Here is a 17680-nt window from a genome sequence, read left to right as displayed (position 1 = left end):
TTAAAATGCTGTAAGAATCACTGCCTGCAGATAGTGTGAGTGTTAAAACTGCAGCAAATCTACTTTCCTTTGCTACAGGTGTCTCAGGCTGACAGACGTACCTATAAAAACCAAACATTTGCCTTTATTGACAGTTTCTGTCTTGTAAAATATAAGTTTAACAAGCAGTTCTGAGGTGCTTCACATCTGATGAAACTTCTGTAATGAGTAAATCACATTATAGATTGTTGAAGTCATAATGTGAAGCCATTGCATAATAAATGTTCAACTGTTTTTTTCAATCATCAGATGCAGGACTTCAGACGCTCAGTTCAAACTGTTCTGGAAAGATCAAAGAAATGCACAAAAATGTCTGTTTTAGATTGTGGCAGATTTAATACAGTCTAGCAAATCCAGAGGTATTTCAACACGTTCAAGAAAGAAAAAAAGGTTTTACAAAGTGCAGATTGGTGTAATCATTATTATACTGTAGGTCTAATGGGTATAAATAACAGGATATTATAAAATATAGGAGATTTTCCAAAGCCTTTAATCTATACAGTTTGGATTGCTAAAAAATAGAACATGAACCTACAGTATTTTAAAGACATGCTTTCCCTTCCTAGTTATTTTTTTTCCCTCAGTGAATTTGAACTAGAGTCTTATAATTCACAAAACAAATCTGTTCTCTTTCATTATTAAACATATTTATTTTTTGATGCTAACATACAGTAGATCATGTGCCTGAACATTTACATATAGAATCTCAAAGACACACAAACTCCATTTGCTCCACAAAAGTTAGTCAAAAAAGGCATATTCACAGTGAGAAGCACGTTAGTGTCAAAATATAGCACCCGACCGGTAGCCTTCATTATACTGCCTCCTTGTGGAGTGTCTTTGCACACCATAGGTCCAAGTCTGTTTGTGTTGCAGGCAGTTTTGTTCTACAGTTTGTTCACTGCAGCTTGTGAAGCGCCTGTCTGGCTGCAGTGGAGAGGAGGAGGAGGGGAAATACTGTCGTGTCTGGGCCTTCACTCTTCTCCGTCCACCATGACTGAAACTAACAATTATCTTTTTTTTTTTATTGATTGATTCATCTACAAAATGTCAAAAAATAATGACAAAGGCCCATAAATGAAAGAGAAATGGTGAAACTGATAATGTGTCATGACCATAAGAAAAACAAAAAAACCCACAAATGAAATAGAAAAAGACTGAATCTTTACTTCAGCGGCAGAGTTTTGGTATTCTTGCCAAATGGATGACTAACATTTCACTGATTATCAAATCGGCTATTTGATTTCTTCTCTTTTGATAGACTCTTTTCAACACTACCGCCCGCACAGAAACCGTTGTGTCGTTCAGGTGAGGAGGAAAACTTGGCCCGATGAGGTGGCGCCCGGCTGAGGAATGATGGGCTCAACATGAACCAAACTGTGGAGTGATGAAGAGGAGCAGCTTCACTGCTGAGGCTGCAGATACTGACTTGTGAACACCTCCAGCTGTCTATCCAGCTCTATGGCTTTATGAGTGATGAAGAGGAGCAGCTTCAATGCTGAGGCTGCAGATACTGGTTTGTGAATACCTCCAGCTGTCTCTCCAGCTCTGTGGCTTTATGTCTGCAGAGAACAAGAAACACACATTAGATTTGGACTAAATGCAGGAAAACACTTGTCAAGTATCACTATTGCTCTATGTAAGATTCATTTACATTCGTTTTAAAGGCCCTGCACACCTACATGGGTGTTCTTAATTATCATGGCTGATCTGACCTCCAGTCAGGTAAAAGTTGGGTGAAGCTACGTAGAGAATTACATGATCGATGTCACCAAACTCTTTGTACTTATAAGAAGGATAACAGTGTAAGCTGTCTGACCCTAATAGGTGCAACAAAAGTAACAAAAGAGTGAGTTAGATGTCAATCAAGTGCAGTTTGTGAGGAGGTCTAATCAGTAAACATAAATGAAAACACTTGAGTAGGTGGACAATGTGTGTAGGTGCTTTAAAATTTAATACATTTTTGAGACTTAAACTCATAAACTGCATTTGAGGAGTTAACGTCAATCATATATGATGATAAAGCTGCACTATACAACGGTATCACAAGTTTAGTATTCATATGTTTATCATCTGACTGAACTTACCAAACATATACACTCCAAGTTCACAACCCCTTTAAGAACAGGAAATAGTAAAATAATAACTGTTCAGGCTTTCCTGACTTGCCTAAAACTTGTATGTCCAGCACTGTTGTCTTTTAGTTTCTCACATTTTTCATTAAAAAGCAATTTTGCCAATTTTCAACCTTATTTCTGACAGTGTGGCCAGAGGCGCTGTTAAAGTTTCAAGCTTTTGTGTTTACTTTACTTAAGCCATCATCAGGAGCAGGTAAAGGTGTGAAGAAACAACAGACAATACCTGGTAACCTTTACCTGCTCCTGATGAGGGTTTTAAAGTAAAACTGAAAGCTTGAAACAGCAAAAACACCTCTGTCCTTTTTTTGGAGAGACACATCATTTCCAACTCTTGAAAAGTTTGCTAGTCCTCTAGTATTCATTCATTTTCCCCAGACAAGATCTTCCCAGATCATTAACACTCATCTACTCTCTTTCCCCCTCAATTGTGTACCCTTCACGTTGCCCCGAATAAGAGAAGGAGCCGGACTGACCGCAGGCTCTTGGAGCGGCTCTGGACGGTCTCCAGCTGATCTATCTTGGCTGTCAGTTGGCGGATTTCTGCCTCCAGCTCTTTCTGCGTCTGGTCCACCTGCTGACAGAGCCGAGCAAAGGTCGCCGCCATCTCCCTGGCAACACAGAGGGCACAGCGTCGCACTGCTTATTTATTTAGCCCAGAGGGGAAGGCTAGGTGGGGTATGGGTGAGGTGGGAGGTGTAGGGCTCAGTGTGTGTGTGTGTTGTTTGATGTATAAAATGTTCAGAGAAATTAGCATTTTATGTAAAAATAAAATATTATTAGACTGAATGTGATGCATGTTTTAGGATGAATCCATCCTTAAATACGCTGTCATTTCTTCCGATAAATACAGATTATAGAGAAATACAATCTTTAATATCTGTATAAATCAATACACACTGACTGAACTGCCAGAAAATCAGCTTAAATTGGCCCACAGTGCGCACATCGCATTATATCTGATTTGAGTGACAGATCTAATAGAAGTGATCTAAAAGTTGTACTATCAAATGGTACCGTATAAGGACTTACTGTTGGACCTGGTGGCTACAGTTAGCGCTAGTAAAGCTGATGATGAGCTGCAGCTTCTCGGTTGCGTAGTCCACAAACTGGCGCTTCAGAGTGCGCTCCTTTGCCTTTGTGGTCCAGGTGAGTCTCTCATACAAGTACAGTAAGCCATAGAGTGAGGTAGACAGGGCGATTAGTCTCCAGCCAACGGCTCTCCACACCTAAGAAAGAAAAAAAACACAACACAGATTGACACCTCTATTTACAAATACAGTTTTCAGGGACAAGTATTTGCAGTGTTTCCAGTATAGTTGCACAGGCCTGGCGGGCAGCCAGGTCAGCGAGAAGCCCTGCCAGGCCAAAAAATATCTTTTTAATGCCAAAAATAACACCAAATATCCATTAATTCAGGAATCAATAGTGTTTCGGGGGAGTCTCTGTGCAGTGCTGTTCCGAAATGTGAGTCAACCTCTGTGTCGTTGCCTGGGAAACCCTTGGTAGCGTAGCTCCTTTTATAAGGGATAGGGCAGTGCGTAATGTGTGTGTGCAATGAGTGTGTGGTTGAGTGTGTGTGAGCAGCAGAAAAGTGACATGACTGCGAGCGGAGCAGAGGAAAAGGTTAAAAGAAATTTGTCAGTCTGGTAGTAAATGTACAGTACAGACTACAGTGTGTCAGTTAATAAATGCTGCAGTTTCTCAAGACAAAGAAAAGTCTCGTCTGTTGTTTCCCCAACTGCTAGAAAAGTGAAGGGGGTTAGCCCCGAAGTTAGCAACAATGGTTTAGCCTGACGACACTAAACAGAGAAATGGAGAATGTAAAAATGACTGACTGCTCTCCCGTGTTCTGCACAGCAACCCCCCGCCCCAAAAGAAGCTCTCTTAAGGACATTTTGTCAAACTATATAAATACATCTATCTCAGAAGTACAAAGAAATTTGGAAATAACATACCACTCCTCCAACAATAATAGCACTCATTGATGTGCGGGAGGTGAGGGATGCAACGTTGTTTGCCATGGCTAACATCAGGTCTTCCTGGGTCATGAGGGCTGTCTCATGGTTGGGTGGGGCTACAGTTGAGGGGGGCCCTGAGGAGGGCGTGACGGCCAGGGGCAACGCTGGTCGAGAGGCCTGAGTAATGACAACAGAGGTACAGTATAAGACCTTTACACAGTGAGAAAATCTCATCACTTTCCCAAATCTGACTTTTTTTACTTTCACTTTTTTTTCCATCTCTCCAGTCTGTACCTGGAAGTTCTGGTCCACCAGTTTGAGTGCTCTCTCTGCGTTGACAGATCCCAGGAAGCGGTGGACTAACGATGTCCAGCCCAATGAAAATTGAAACTCAATGTTCTCCTGAAAGTCACTGCAAAGTGTGGCACAGTTCAGGTCGTAACTCAGGTCGAACTTCCTGCTGGGCACCAGCATGTGCATTTGGCCCTGGACCCCGGCAGGAAGCAGAGGGAGCATGCTCTCTGGAGAGAGAAGAGGAAACACAGAGGGTGAGAATTAAAGAGTCGCAGTAAGAAAATCAAAAGCAGTCATGGGAATAATTGTAGTTTCCTTTGTATTTCCTTATGCTAATGCACAAGGTCAAAGAGAGTAATTTTATTTTTGACTCTAGTATATTAAACTTTTATACTTCAACTTAAAAATGCATTTTATCTTTTTTAATGGCCAAAAAAAAAATGAAAACTAGGAACACTGCCACAACATATCACCAGAGTCAATAAATAAAATACATTTAATTTAAATTGGCCCATTGCCTGAATAACAAAAAAAAAAAGAAAAAAGAAGAAATCACACCACAATTTCATAACAGCCCCTGAAGCCTTTTCATCGGAGGGCACATTAACACCTTTTCAACATCACTGCCACTGATCACAGCTTGCATGCGTGCCTGATGCAGTGACGCATTTGCAGCATAATGGGGCATGGGATGATGGCATTCAGCGAGGAGGGTAAATATAGCAGGGCGCTGGGTGTTGCAGACCGTAGCCCGAGTGCCCAAAGGTTTTGACTAACTTTAGAAACCGTCTTTGAATGAGCGATTGAGTGAATAAACAATGGTGGACTGGAAATCTGGGCTGACGTCAATTTTCTATTACAATATGATAACTTTATTTGGCATCTTATCCAAAGAAAGGTTTTGAGGGAAGGATCTAGTTGCAGCTTGAGGTCTTTTATTATTAGATGCAAGGCTTTCTTATTTTATCATTTCAACATTCTCGGTTCAGCAGAACAAATACAGGCTGAGACCAAAAGTACGCGCTGACAGATTTGTTCTTGTAAGCTTTGAGACAACTGAAACATCAATAGGTGGAATCATTATTCAAATTACCCATCATGTATTTCTGAGAGGACTGGACAGAGACGTTGACGGCGTCAGAGCAGCGGAAGGCCAGATTCTTGCCCATCCCTTCCTCCACATGAGACAGCAGCTCCTGCAAAAACACAACAGGGGTCAGAGGTCACAGGGAAAGCAGCCAATGAAAAAGAGAGGCCAGAGTACATGTCTCACTGACACTCTAGTGCGAGGGTGATAAATTGGTGCAATTAGCTGATAACTACACAGTGTAGTTTATTTTTATCATATAGGTAGTGTCATACTGACAGGACTGAAGTATGATACCTGTTGTTTGATGCGTTGTGAATATGACTATTATTGTTTTTACTGTGTGTACAAGGAAACTGAATATGTTAAATTAGACACTTTATAACCAAAATACAGTAAATAAGCCAATTAGAGCCAATTATTAGTCTATTAGCAAAAAATTATATTTGACCTGCGAAAACCAGTATCACACTTTTTGTCTCGTCTTGTCTTGAGAGAGGGTGGCATATGTATACAAGGAAAATCTGACCCTAATGTATGGAAATCACGGTTTTAACGCTTTGCCTCTACTTACAGACTTGTAGATTTTGAGAACATGAGGTGAAGGATGGAAGTCTGCGTGGAACTCATCGACAATCACATGGAGACGGCCGATCTCCTCTCCCATGGCGTTGGACACCTGAGTGAAGCACAACCAGAGTCATCAGGCAGCTATAGCACATCAGGGGCCAGATGCATAAAACTCTGTGTAGATTCATGACTAAAACTGTGTGTACACACAAAGCCAGAAAAACGCACACGCATTCTTTTCCTTAGATTTATAAAGTTGTGTGTATGCATGGTTCTGTTTTATACATCTCAGTCATTGAGGAACTGGGCACACGCCTCATTTCCACTCCCACTATTAGCAATAAATGCATGACACGCAATCACACAATCAGTGCAGCTGGTTATCAACCTAAACAAACAATGTCTTACATTCATAAATCCCAGTTTATGTGCGGAAAATGGCGTATGCATGGTTTTTGTGTGTACGCATCATTTATGCATCTGGCCCCAGGACTTTTGTGTCTGAATCAGGTCTCAGGCTTGAGAGCCACCACCACACCAAATACTGGTCTTGTCTGATGGAGCATCTACCTTTAAGACTGTTTTTGAAATCCATGCGCCATAAAACAGGTGTGACCAGTTGTCTCCCTCGTTACCTTAGACTCCACATTCTCACTGATGGCCTTGATCTTCTTCTTGATGTCATCGATCAGCAAGTTGAGCTGATTCTTGACAAACTCCAGCCGGTCCATCTGATACTCTCTGTCCTCCAGTGCAGCCACTCTGAAAGCACCACACCAACCAAACAGGATATAAAGTCACAAACTAGCAGATGACCAAATTAAAAAGGTAAAAATACAAAAAGTGCAACAGACTACAAAGTAAAATCTACTTATTTATTAGCATATTTCCAACTTGTCATTAAAAGCTTGTTACACCTACATTTATTTTCTCAGAAGTTTCACGTTTACCTCTACAAGCCCTTCATGGCGTTAATAAAAGGAGACAATATCATTTTGACATTATCACTAAAATCAGACTTCCAAAATCCATCTCTCCAACTGAAAGAGTAGGAAAGAGACACCCACCTCTTCTCTGCCGCCTCGATGTTGATGGCGTCCATGATGCTCTTGACTTTTTCTGTGATCTGCTTGGCCCTGATAGTGTGCTGCTCAAACTTTGTTTTCACTGCTGACTGCGAGATACACTCCTACGAGGCCATATAACACACAAGTTACTGTGACGGTTACAGGGACTGCTGTTGCTGGATAGGGTGCATGAACTCGCACGCTACCGGGGGACAAACAGAGGACAAGATAGACACCTGCTACTTTGAACTTAGGAGAAGTGAAGAAATGGAAACACAGGTGTGAAAATGACAGCAGCAGTGTGTGCATCTTGCGTCCCCGCAGCCCTCGTTTTGTTAAGTCACAGTAATGTGTTGGAGGGGAAAAAATCATAAAAAAACATAACAAGTGAATACAACCAAGAATGCAAGTGGAAGAAAATAACAAAATATGTGTGAAAGTGAAGGTAGGAACATTGTGCCATTTTGGGATAAATTATATTATCTCATGTTAAAGAACTAAACCTATTTATTTCATAGTATCACAAATCTTCTGATCACTTAGGTCTGATCATAATTTTCTCCCAGTATGACACAATTCAGGCCTGTTCAGTTAAACGCAAAACATCTCAACAAGGTGCAACAACACACAGAAATACAAAGAAAGTTTGACAATCAGTTGGACAGAACAAAATCAAAAGGTGAACAGAAACAAACGGATGTCCTCGCCTAAGTGAATCTAGACTTCAGCAATGAAGACGCAGGTTGATGGAAAAGGCACAGTGATTGGTCTCTAGAGGAACCTGTTTGAAACTGTGGTTGTTGTGGTTGTTGGAAACCTAAGCAGTAAGCACGACGCGAGTAGTTGACTGCTTAGGCCAGCTTACTGTTAGGAGAAGGACTTTGGTTGTGTCTCTCATCTTATTTAATGTCTTTCCAGTGTACAATAACCACAAACACAGGCTCTGACAAACAAATAAACAAACACACATACACACACACACATCTTCATTGTTTCACCAGTGTCCTTGGCTGACATTACTGTCTTTCAGAGGCTGCAGCGGGACCAGTTTTAAAGCTAGAGTGGAGATACTGGTACCATTACGAAACTAGACTGGTAACAACCATTAACTTGTCAGGAAGGGGGCTAAATAACAAAGCTCTAAAGTTAGGCTAAATATTGTTGAGGGAAAACTGGCATGGCCATTTTCAAAGTGGTCCCTTGACCTCTCACCTCAAAATATCTTAATGAAAATGGGTTCTATGGGTACCCACAAGTCTCCCCTTTACAGACATGCCCACTTCATACTAATCTCATACAGTTTTGGACAAAAACCATGCAGTTTTTTGCATGCAGTAAATCTGTTATTTTCACCTATTCTAAAAACAGTGTTTGAATATTTCTGCATAATGGGGTCCCTTAACAGTCTTGGAATTGCATAAATTTGGTATGACTGGGAAGATGAGACTCTTGTGGATTCAATGAACTCAATTGTATTCATGTGTGATGATGTTAGTCTCCAAAGTAGTCATTTCATTGTAGTGAGATCATTTTTTGAAACTTGACCTCACTGTATAAAATGATTTGTTGTAACCTCTAGGATAATCACAGCCTCATGAAACGTTACAACCACAAACCAGAGACCTCAGGCATTCACAGGATGTATGGCTTTGCTAGGTATATTGACAATAAGGGGGTTTCTGAGCAATTTCCAGAACAGAGGTGCTTGCCATCCAATCGCCAAAAATTGCAATTCTTACAGAAATCTCCGAATGTCAAAAGTTTTTAATATCAAATCATAGCATGAATTTTTCTATGCTGATCCTCAAGGTCTTGGTGTCTTATTGTGGTATTCTGGAGGGATTTATGACCTTCTCATTGGTGTTACTTGCTGTTTTGGCTTGAGTTGACTTCACACTGCTTTTATCTCAGGATTATACTTGATGAGTTGTCTTTTTGGTAGCAAATATAATAGTATCTAATCAAATATAGGCCTAACCCTTTGAAAATTGCCTCCTTTTTTTAATAGATTTTGCTTTGTTAACTGGGAATAACTTTATCGGATGACATTGGGAGGACACTGACACATAGACACAAACCTCAAACCTCCTCTCAAAACTCTGAAACTCCTTCAGTCTCTCCTGGAAGCCCTCAGCCAGGGCTCCACCTGTTGGATGAAACGATCACATTAGATGTAAAACCACTGCACATTGACTTATTGCCTTGTTTTACCTTTTTGACCATTGATTTTATCATTACATTGATTTTATTATTGGTTCTTTTTTATTACTGTAAACACTGTTTTGATTATTGTTCATTCCTTTGTAACATGAATGCTCAGTGCTTCCTATCAATTTCCCAAATTAGTAAAAAAAAAAAAAAAACACACAAAAATTTAATTAAATTTACCAGAATGTGGATGACTGCACATAAATAGGTATATGAACACTGTATCCAAGTTCCATGTAAACAGCATATTCTGGCTGTGAATGATCCCAATCCTGCTCCTTGAACACAAATACAGCATCAGTTATAATCTGAAACGTCACCTGTTTCGGGCATGCCCTGCGCGCGCTGCATGCGGGAATTGAGCACCTCTTTGGCGGACACGAAGAAGATGCGATTGGGTGCCTGGTCACGGTCCACAACCTTCAGCTCATCAACCAGGAAGTTCACACAACGGTCTGTGTGCTGCTTCCTCACCTAAAGGAGGAGGTGAATTTTTAGGGCTCACTATTTTTAGTTTAAAATGAAAAAAAAAAAAAAATCAATAATATGCATGATAAAAACACACATTGCAGGACAAACATTCTGTACTTTAGTGTGGTCAGCTCACAAAATATATATATATTTTTTTTTTTTACTTAATCCTAGAGGAATCTAATCATGCAGATAGTTTTGCTTTTTGTGCCAAAGTTTTCAGGTTTCCAGCTGAAAATCAGTTCAATTCAATAATCTCTGTATTATTTTGTGAAAATCTGTACAAACAATAAGTCTTACACATTCTTCAACAACAATATGAGACGGATACAACAGACGCTTGACTCACATCCTCCATGTATTCTGGTTCGTTCGCTGAGGCGTCCCAGCGGTTGTTTAGGATGAAAATGTTGGGCTTTGACAAACGTTCGTTCACTTTGTGAAAAAAGTGCTTTTCCTAGATGGCGGAGGAGTAAACAAGAGAAGGGTGAAAGTTGTCAGTTATGATCCTCAATGCAGTGGGAAAAAAAACATTTAATACCTCTATTTTCTCTTATAATCATTTAATACCTCTATTTTCTCTTATAATCTATTAATTTTCAAGAAATAGCCTCATGCAAGGACATAATGTTGAATAAAAAAATATAACATAGAAGTTTGACAATAAGTTATGTTTTGAGTTAAATTCAGTTAAGTAGCTACACTGCTACATACAACACTAATTTCTGCATGTTTTTGTCATTCATTTAGACCAGGAGAGCAAAATCAGTGTTGCAACATGCTTAAAAAAATGTGCGTTTTGCCTGCGCTGCCAGAATTCAAGCTCTGACTGGCACATGAAGCATTTTGCGCTACTTCACTATCTTCCATTATTTACATGCCCACAAACAGCACCAGAGCCCGGCCTTGTTTTCTAAACCCAAAGAGGAATGTGTGTGTGCTTCCCCTTTAAGAGCTGCTGCCGGCTTAAGGAGCTCTGTGATTGACTGTGTCCAGCTTCACATTGCATGAATGCCTGTGCAGACAGAAACTAAAGTGGGGCCTGTGTGTTGCTGGATGCAAACACAGGCAGCCACATTATTCTCTGCTTTGTAATCAGCTCAGTATAGGAAACATACACACTGGCCAATTTATAGTACACTTTAGTTACTAACTGAAAGTTTACTTTGCTTGCTATTGTGGTGTGTATTTGTTAGTTACAACCATTTGAGTGATGAAATAATTATATTACAATCGTCTTAAGGTCGACTAACTACAGCTAAACTATCAATATTCTTTTTTTTTCTAATGAAACAGAGGTACAGTGATGAATATATATGAAATAATGTCTTTATCTTCCAAATAAACATTGCTGCTACTACAGATTTTCCCACAACCTAACATTATATTATATATTTGTAAGAAGACATGATGAAAAAAATACCCAAAACAACAACTACATGGATGCTTTTACCCATGTGTTCAGCTCTGTAATCATACAGTGTAATGACACCAATCTCAAACAGATAACATCACTAGACAGATCTGAATCACAAAGAATCCTTTAATCAATCATTCATACAAACTGTCCTCTAGCTGATAGATATTCTGTGGCTGTATATGCATATGAAAATACAGCTTTATTGTCAGCGTTATTAGTGTAATTACCGTGTTCATGAGTGTGGATTCAGAGTTGGCCACCAGCACAAAGACATCAGCATCCAGGCAAAACTTGTCAATCCAGCTGTCCAGCTGTGATGTGACATCTGTCCCCGGGCTAGTGAGAGGAAGAGACTTCAAGAGGTCAAATACATAAAATCTACAAAATGTAAAGTCATACATGGACTTCTCCTGGGCTTATCAGTTACCAACTTTTTTAAGACCTGCAAACTGTCAAACGTTGAGGGATTGTGTTACCTGTCTACAAGCACCAGGTCATCTCGGAGCAGAGCACACTTGGTCTTCGGCCAAAACACACGGACGAGACAGCCGGCATCGAGACTCTCATCCATGTGGAGTGCATGAGCAAGCTGGTTTACAGTCTGAAGAGGGTTTGGAAACAGAGATGTTATGGTTGTTAATAACTTCTCTTTGCTGTGAATGCATTTTGAAACTATGTGTGTTATAATCCTGTTAACATCACAAACTTCTGAAATAACTATGAAATAAAAATGACCTACTATTGACGCTTGACAATTTTCCTATTTCTTTTATCACTTTGTATTCTGTAAAGCATTTTTTTTTTTACACTTTTTTCCCTCCAATTTTACTGTGTTTAAAGGACGGCTTCCATATTTTCAAGATGTATTGTATATGGGATTATCCGCCTCCTTACTTCACTTTTAAAAACAGAAAGGTAGAATCTACATAAGAGCAAATAATTTAATTTAATTTAATTAGAAATGTTTTAAATTACAGGGTTTCCCCCTATATGCTTTCAACAACGACGCTGCTAAATGATGAATGCGGCGGCTGAAATTTCAAATTGTCCATAATAATCAAGACGAACACAAACACGCGCACTTCCTCCACTTTGAGCAGCTGACTGGAGCTAGTGGTGAGCGAATGGGAACATTCCCTCCCCTCTCCCCATGTTGTATTATCTATTTATATCTATGTTCAATAAAAATAGTGTACATTTTCTGTCCTGAAGCATTTAATTCTTTGACATTTATTACAACTTCAGTTATCTGGGCCTCTAGAGCCCTTATGATGTCAAAAGTTCCTGATAAATTAACACACATGACTCTTTGAACATGAGTCCACCTATGTGGAACTATTCTAAGGTAGTTTTAAGTTATTCCACTGCTGATGTGTGCAAATATGTGTCCTGGCGTTGTGGGCTCTGTGTGTGCATAACAACAAAACCCTCGGGGAATTAATATTAACTTTTTCTTAAATGAACTTCAGCAACTTCATTCAGTTCAGCGAGCTAAATGAAGAGACAGTGAAGTCTCCCACATACAGCTCATATTTCAGGCACCTGACACCGCGATAAACATCCTGCATTACTGTGTCAATGAACACATGGCAGCAGGTTCAGGTAGCATGTGCTGGGTTTGACTATATTCTCTGCTGTTGACAGGGAGAGAAATCAACAAGACCCAACAGCCAAATCAAAAACTTTTCTATGCTGACAATACAGCTGACAGGTAGAGAAGACAAGTTAGCATTTAAATGATGGGGACATCCAAGTTCTGAGAGTACACACTTATTAATGCTTTAGGTCTTTTTAATCCTGCTCTTTTTTATGTACACTTTCTGTTACTCTTTCATTAGATTACAAACTTTTATGGCCTTTTGTGAATAAATTCATTAAATAGATGTATGTTACTAACTACAACTTTTAATATCTCTTGTAGAAGAATCAGGACTAAGATATGAGCAGGGCTCTGTTTTCAGGGTCAGGAGGATCTATATTAGCTTGTATCTTTAAACACGTTACCTATTTGAGTACAACAACACTCCCACAACAGCAACAATCTTTAAGCCCATCACCCATACTATTACCATGTTAAAAGTCAAAGCTGAAGAAGTTTACTGGGGCTGGCACCAAGCAGTCAACAGAGAAACGCAAGTAAGCATATCAGCCCTTAATTTACTCAACATACAGTATCAATGTAATTGGGCGACACGTGATCAAAGGCGACAGATGGTCTGATTAGTGAACATGGCTGAATTCCAGCGTGTCTTTGTAAAGCTTAGACTTCAATCACTCTTGCAGAGATGCTCAGTAGTTTTTAGTAAAGAACAATTTGTCCAACAGTGTCTGCTATCAAAATGTGTAAATATAGGAAGGCAGCCCGGTGCTCATAAAACAGTTAATTAACAATCAACAGCTCTAAAAACAACAGTGACAGTTATTAGAACAACATTTACCTTGATGCTCTTCTCCTCCTCAGAGCCCTCAGTCTTGAGGTAGGCCTTGTCTTCGTCGGTGCCCTCGACGCTCAGGAAGCAGTTGGTGGTGTGGCCGATACCGCTGGGCAGCACACGGTCCCTCAGCATGGCGTTGACCACTGTGCTTTTACCATTACTGGTCCTAAAAACAAACAAAACAGTCACTGAGTACATACAAATCATTTGCTCATATTTGAACTGGCCTTAGGCGGCAACTAACGATTCAGACTTAGTAAAGCACCAGTGAAATGTTTTTAATGTATTTGAATACATTTTACTGGTGCATTAGTAATGTTAAGCCTGCACTCACTTTCCAACTGATTTTTTTTTAAATTATCAGCATTTTTTTGGCTTGTTGAGCATTGACAACAAAGCATATAAATATTGATCTTACATTTTATATACAGGAAGTGCTTGTACAATAGTAACGGCACACCAGTGCATAGAATGCTACTAATCAGACATAAATAATCCACCAAAACAAAGATAAAAACAAACAACAACTCACTGATGACGTAGGAAATCTCAGACACATCCTTAAGAGTTAAAAACAATATGAATGTATACAGATTATTGTATTTACCTGCCAAAGAAGGCGACCTTCATGTGTCTGCGTGCCAGCACCTCCTTAATGACAGCCAGCTTGTCAGCATACGACTGAATCTCCAACTTTTGATCCTGACTTGCAATTTTCTCCAAAGCTTTATTCTCACAGGTTTCTGTTCAACACACAAAGTCATACAGCATGAGAGAGACACACCTGTGATAATGACTTTCCCATAAATTAAACACTCCCTACTGTTTTATCTGTCATTATAAAAACCAGAGCGCACAACTGTTTCTGTAATCTCTTTGTTAAGGTCTAAAATGATCCACCGATTAGTCAGTTGACAGGAAATAAACCAGCAACTGTTTTGTAAATTGAGTAATCATTTAGGTCATTTTCAAGCATTCTCAGGTTTCAGCTTGTAAAATGTGAGAATTTGCTGCTTTTCTTTTGGTTATGGATACTGAACTGAATATCTTTGAGTTAAGACGTCACCTCGGAAACTGTGATCAGCATGTTTCAATGTTTTCTGATATGAAAAAAACATTTAATGAAGAAAGAAGTCAGCAGATTAATCAAAATTTAAAATAATTGTTGGATGCAGCTCTAAACTATTTTTATTACCTTTAAAGACTGACATTTTGTCAAAAAAGAGAGACTACTTTAAGAGAAGAGCTACCTTACTTTCAAGATGTGTGTAGGATTATTCACCAAAAAATGGAAAGGTAGGATTTACAGTAATGAACAATAAAGTAATCATTTAACCATAAAATGTTAATAGGTAACTTTTATTAGAGATATGTCCAGGATTCCTACACCATCAACTGACATTAAGCTGGAATATCCAACTATTGATCTTGACCAAAGCTTTATTCTCAGAGGTTTCTGTCAACACACACACAGATTAGAAAAACACAACACCTCCTTTCACTGGCCTGAGATTGCTGACTTGACAGATGATAAACAATAAGCAAAATAATCTCACCTTCTACAAACTCAGAAGTCTCTTTCACGTAATTCAGTAGTTGCTCAAACACATCGCTTATCTTCTTCTTAGCCACAACAAAGTGCTTCAGAGGGGAAAAGTCTCCCCGAGCTGAATCTGACCGTGTGAGTGGAGGGGCTGCAGCCATGGTGGATATCAATCTGGAGACAGAGAGGGGTCAAAAAAAGGGTCAAAAAAGGGCAAAGCATGAAGACAAAGTTATATCAGAGGACATGTAGGTTACAGTAGTAACTGCATTATTCATCAAACCGTCATTGCAAAACTGAAAGCGTTTGCATGTCTGAGAAGGGTGTGATCTTATGAATTGTCAAACTTTTAACTCTAAGCTGGATGGTTCAGATCTATATTAAAGCTGCTTATTTTCAGTACATTGCAAGAGATGTGTTAAGTTGGTCAGGGTGTGTTTGCTGGCATTGAAGCTCCTCAGTTTCCTGAGTCTCGCCTTGTTGTAAATGGAGTCTGTGTTAGTCTGGAAGGGGAGTTTATTGTCAGTATTTGCTCCCAAATATTTAAAGTGAGTGACCTGCTCCACTCCTTGCCCCTTCATGATAGCAAGTTTTAAGACTATGCTGTCTGCTCCCATCCTACCTCCAAGACACAGCTCCTTGGTCTTACTGACATTAAGGTCAAGGAAGCTGCTTTCAAACCAGGTGGCAAGGTGGTTGATGTGCTGAGAGTAGGAAGGGCTGTTGACATCCCACAGGCAGGCCACCAGGGCCGTGTCATCAGCATACTTTATGAGTGAGGCGTCTTTGTTGTTATATTTTACCTCACTTGTATATATGGAGAACAGGATGGGAGATAAAACACACTCCTGTGGAACACCGGTGTTCAAGACAAGGCAGTCGGAGAAAGTGTAATTACAGAGTCACATTCATCACTGAAGTCATGTTTATCACATCTAGAGTAGAACATATTCAGATCATTTGAAAGGCTAACAGGGTCATCACACTGAGGGGCTGCTTTGTGTTTCCTTCCCATCATTGTGTTCAGTCTCATCCAAGCATCTCTTGCATTGCCATTCCCCAGCTTCTCCTAAATCTTGTCTTTGTACTGTAGTCCATTTTTGCTTTCTTATTCATGCATCTCATTTCCCTCTCCAAATATCTGACTTTTCGCAGGTCTCCCTACAGAAAACCCATTTTCTTCCAATTTAAATGGTGCTTTAGTTCTTTATTGAGCCATAATTTGCTATCGGGGTAGATTCTGACATTTTTTGTTTTAATGATAGTCAACACAGAAGTTGAGATAACTGTTGACAGTGTAGGTCAACAGTTGAGGGTTATTACAGGAGACCTGGTCATTGAGGAATAAGTCCCATTCAGTGGCATTAAAGCAACCCCTCAGCTCTTCAACTGAGCCATTTGTCCAGGCCCGTGTGTGTTTAACAACGTGTTTCTTCCTTTTTAGTTCTTGACGGTACTTTGGCAAGAGATGCATGATGTTATGATCAGACGGTCCTAGAGGTGGGGGGGGCATCTGGGCACATAAGTGCCCTTCACATTTCCAAAGCACTGGTCCAGAGTTTTATTAAGGGTTGAACGGGCCACATATTGCTCCAAATTTGGCAGATGTGTGGAAATGACACACCTGTTAAAAATTCCCCAATAAGAAGATCGGATCATCAGCAGAGTGCAAGAGCACTTCATTGTAATTGGCGGGTATGCGCTCAGTTGATAGTGCGTAATCACATAACTTTCAACAGAATGACTTTGATGTGCCCAAACTCGCGTGGCATGTAGTTATATATTGTTATGTTAAATTATGTTAGAGCGGTCGAAAAGAAACAGTCGTGAAGTAATAGTGAGACCAGTTTCACGTACAGTGAAGCTGGTTACCCGGCTGGTGTTTATAAACATGCATAATCCACCTCTGATGTAAGTTATCCAACAGCTAACTGTTAGTAAAGACACCGTAACGTGGTTAACAGGAGTGACATTGATTAGCTCTTTAACTTGTAACTTCCAGTTGCCTTGACTATAAAACACAATGTTTCGACAGATAATGTTTGGTACATATATTTGACATTACTCAACTCAACATTACTCAAATGAGTAATATTTTATTTTATGTTAAACGAGCGGGCTCGTGCGGACTTCGGCTGCTGTCAAGCAAGCTAACAGGTTAAGCTAGCTAACTTAACGTTTCGAGCAGCAACGCGGTAGTGAAATAGCAACAGCACAGCAAACTAGCGGTATTACTTTCTTACCACAGTCCTCAGACAGCCTGTGTCCTCTTCTCATAACACAAACAAACCGGTGGCAATGCGGCGATTCCCTTTACCCGCTGAAAGATTACTTGCTGTCAGCCGGGTTAGCCTTCTGTTTGTTATCCTGTTGTAATGGCACCAGTGTAAAGCTAATCACAACAAGAAGAGGAAAATCACCGGAAACATGTCAAAATAAGAGTCCAGTCG

General features: G+C 39.9%; 1 protein-coding gene across 1 annotated transcript; it reads right to left on the bottom strand.

Annotated features, from left to right (window-relative positions):
* Positions 1-355: 355 nt before the first annotated feature.
* Positions 356-17616, bottom strand: mfn1b (mitofusin 1b). Its single transcript, XM_067596858.1, has 18 exons — positions 17474-17616; positions 15244-15404; positions 14295-14430; positions 13691-13853; positions 11729-11853; positions 11480-11588; positions 10182-10289; positions 9682-9835; positions 9232-9299; positions 7154-7275; positions 6722-6848; positions 6091-6195; positions 5523-5625; positions 4430-4656; positions 4133-4312; positions 3207-3403; positions 2651-2785; positions 356-1601 (listed from the first exon to the last, which is right to left on the bottom strand). Exons 2-18 carry the CDS (start codon positions 15389-15391, stop codon positions 1532-1534), a joined length of 2277 nt encoding a protein of 758 aa, XP_067452959.1. The 5' UTR covers positions 15392-15404; positions 17474-17616; the 3' UTR covers positions 356-1531.
* Positions 17617-17680: the final 64 nt, after the last annotated feature.

The sequence above is a fragment of the Thunnus thynnus genome, chromosome 8, assembly GCF_963924715.1.
Source record: "Thunnus thynnus chromosome 8, fThuThy2.1, whole genome shotgun sequence".
Classification (NCBI taxonomy): Eukaryota; Metazoa; Chordata; class Actinopteri; order Scombriformes; family Scombridae; genus Thunnus; species Thunnus thynnus.
Note: the sequence above shows the minus strand (reverse complement) of the source record. Positions and strands in the feature narration are given on the sequence as shown.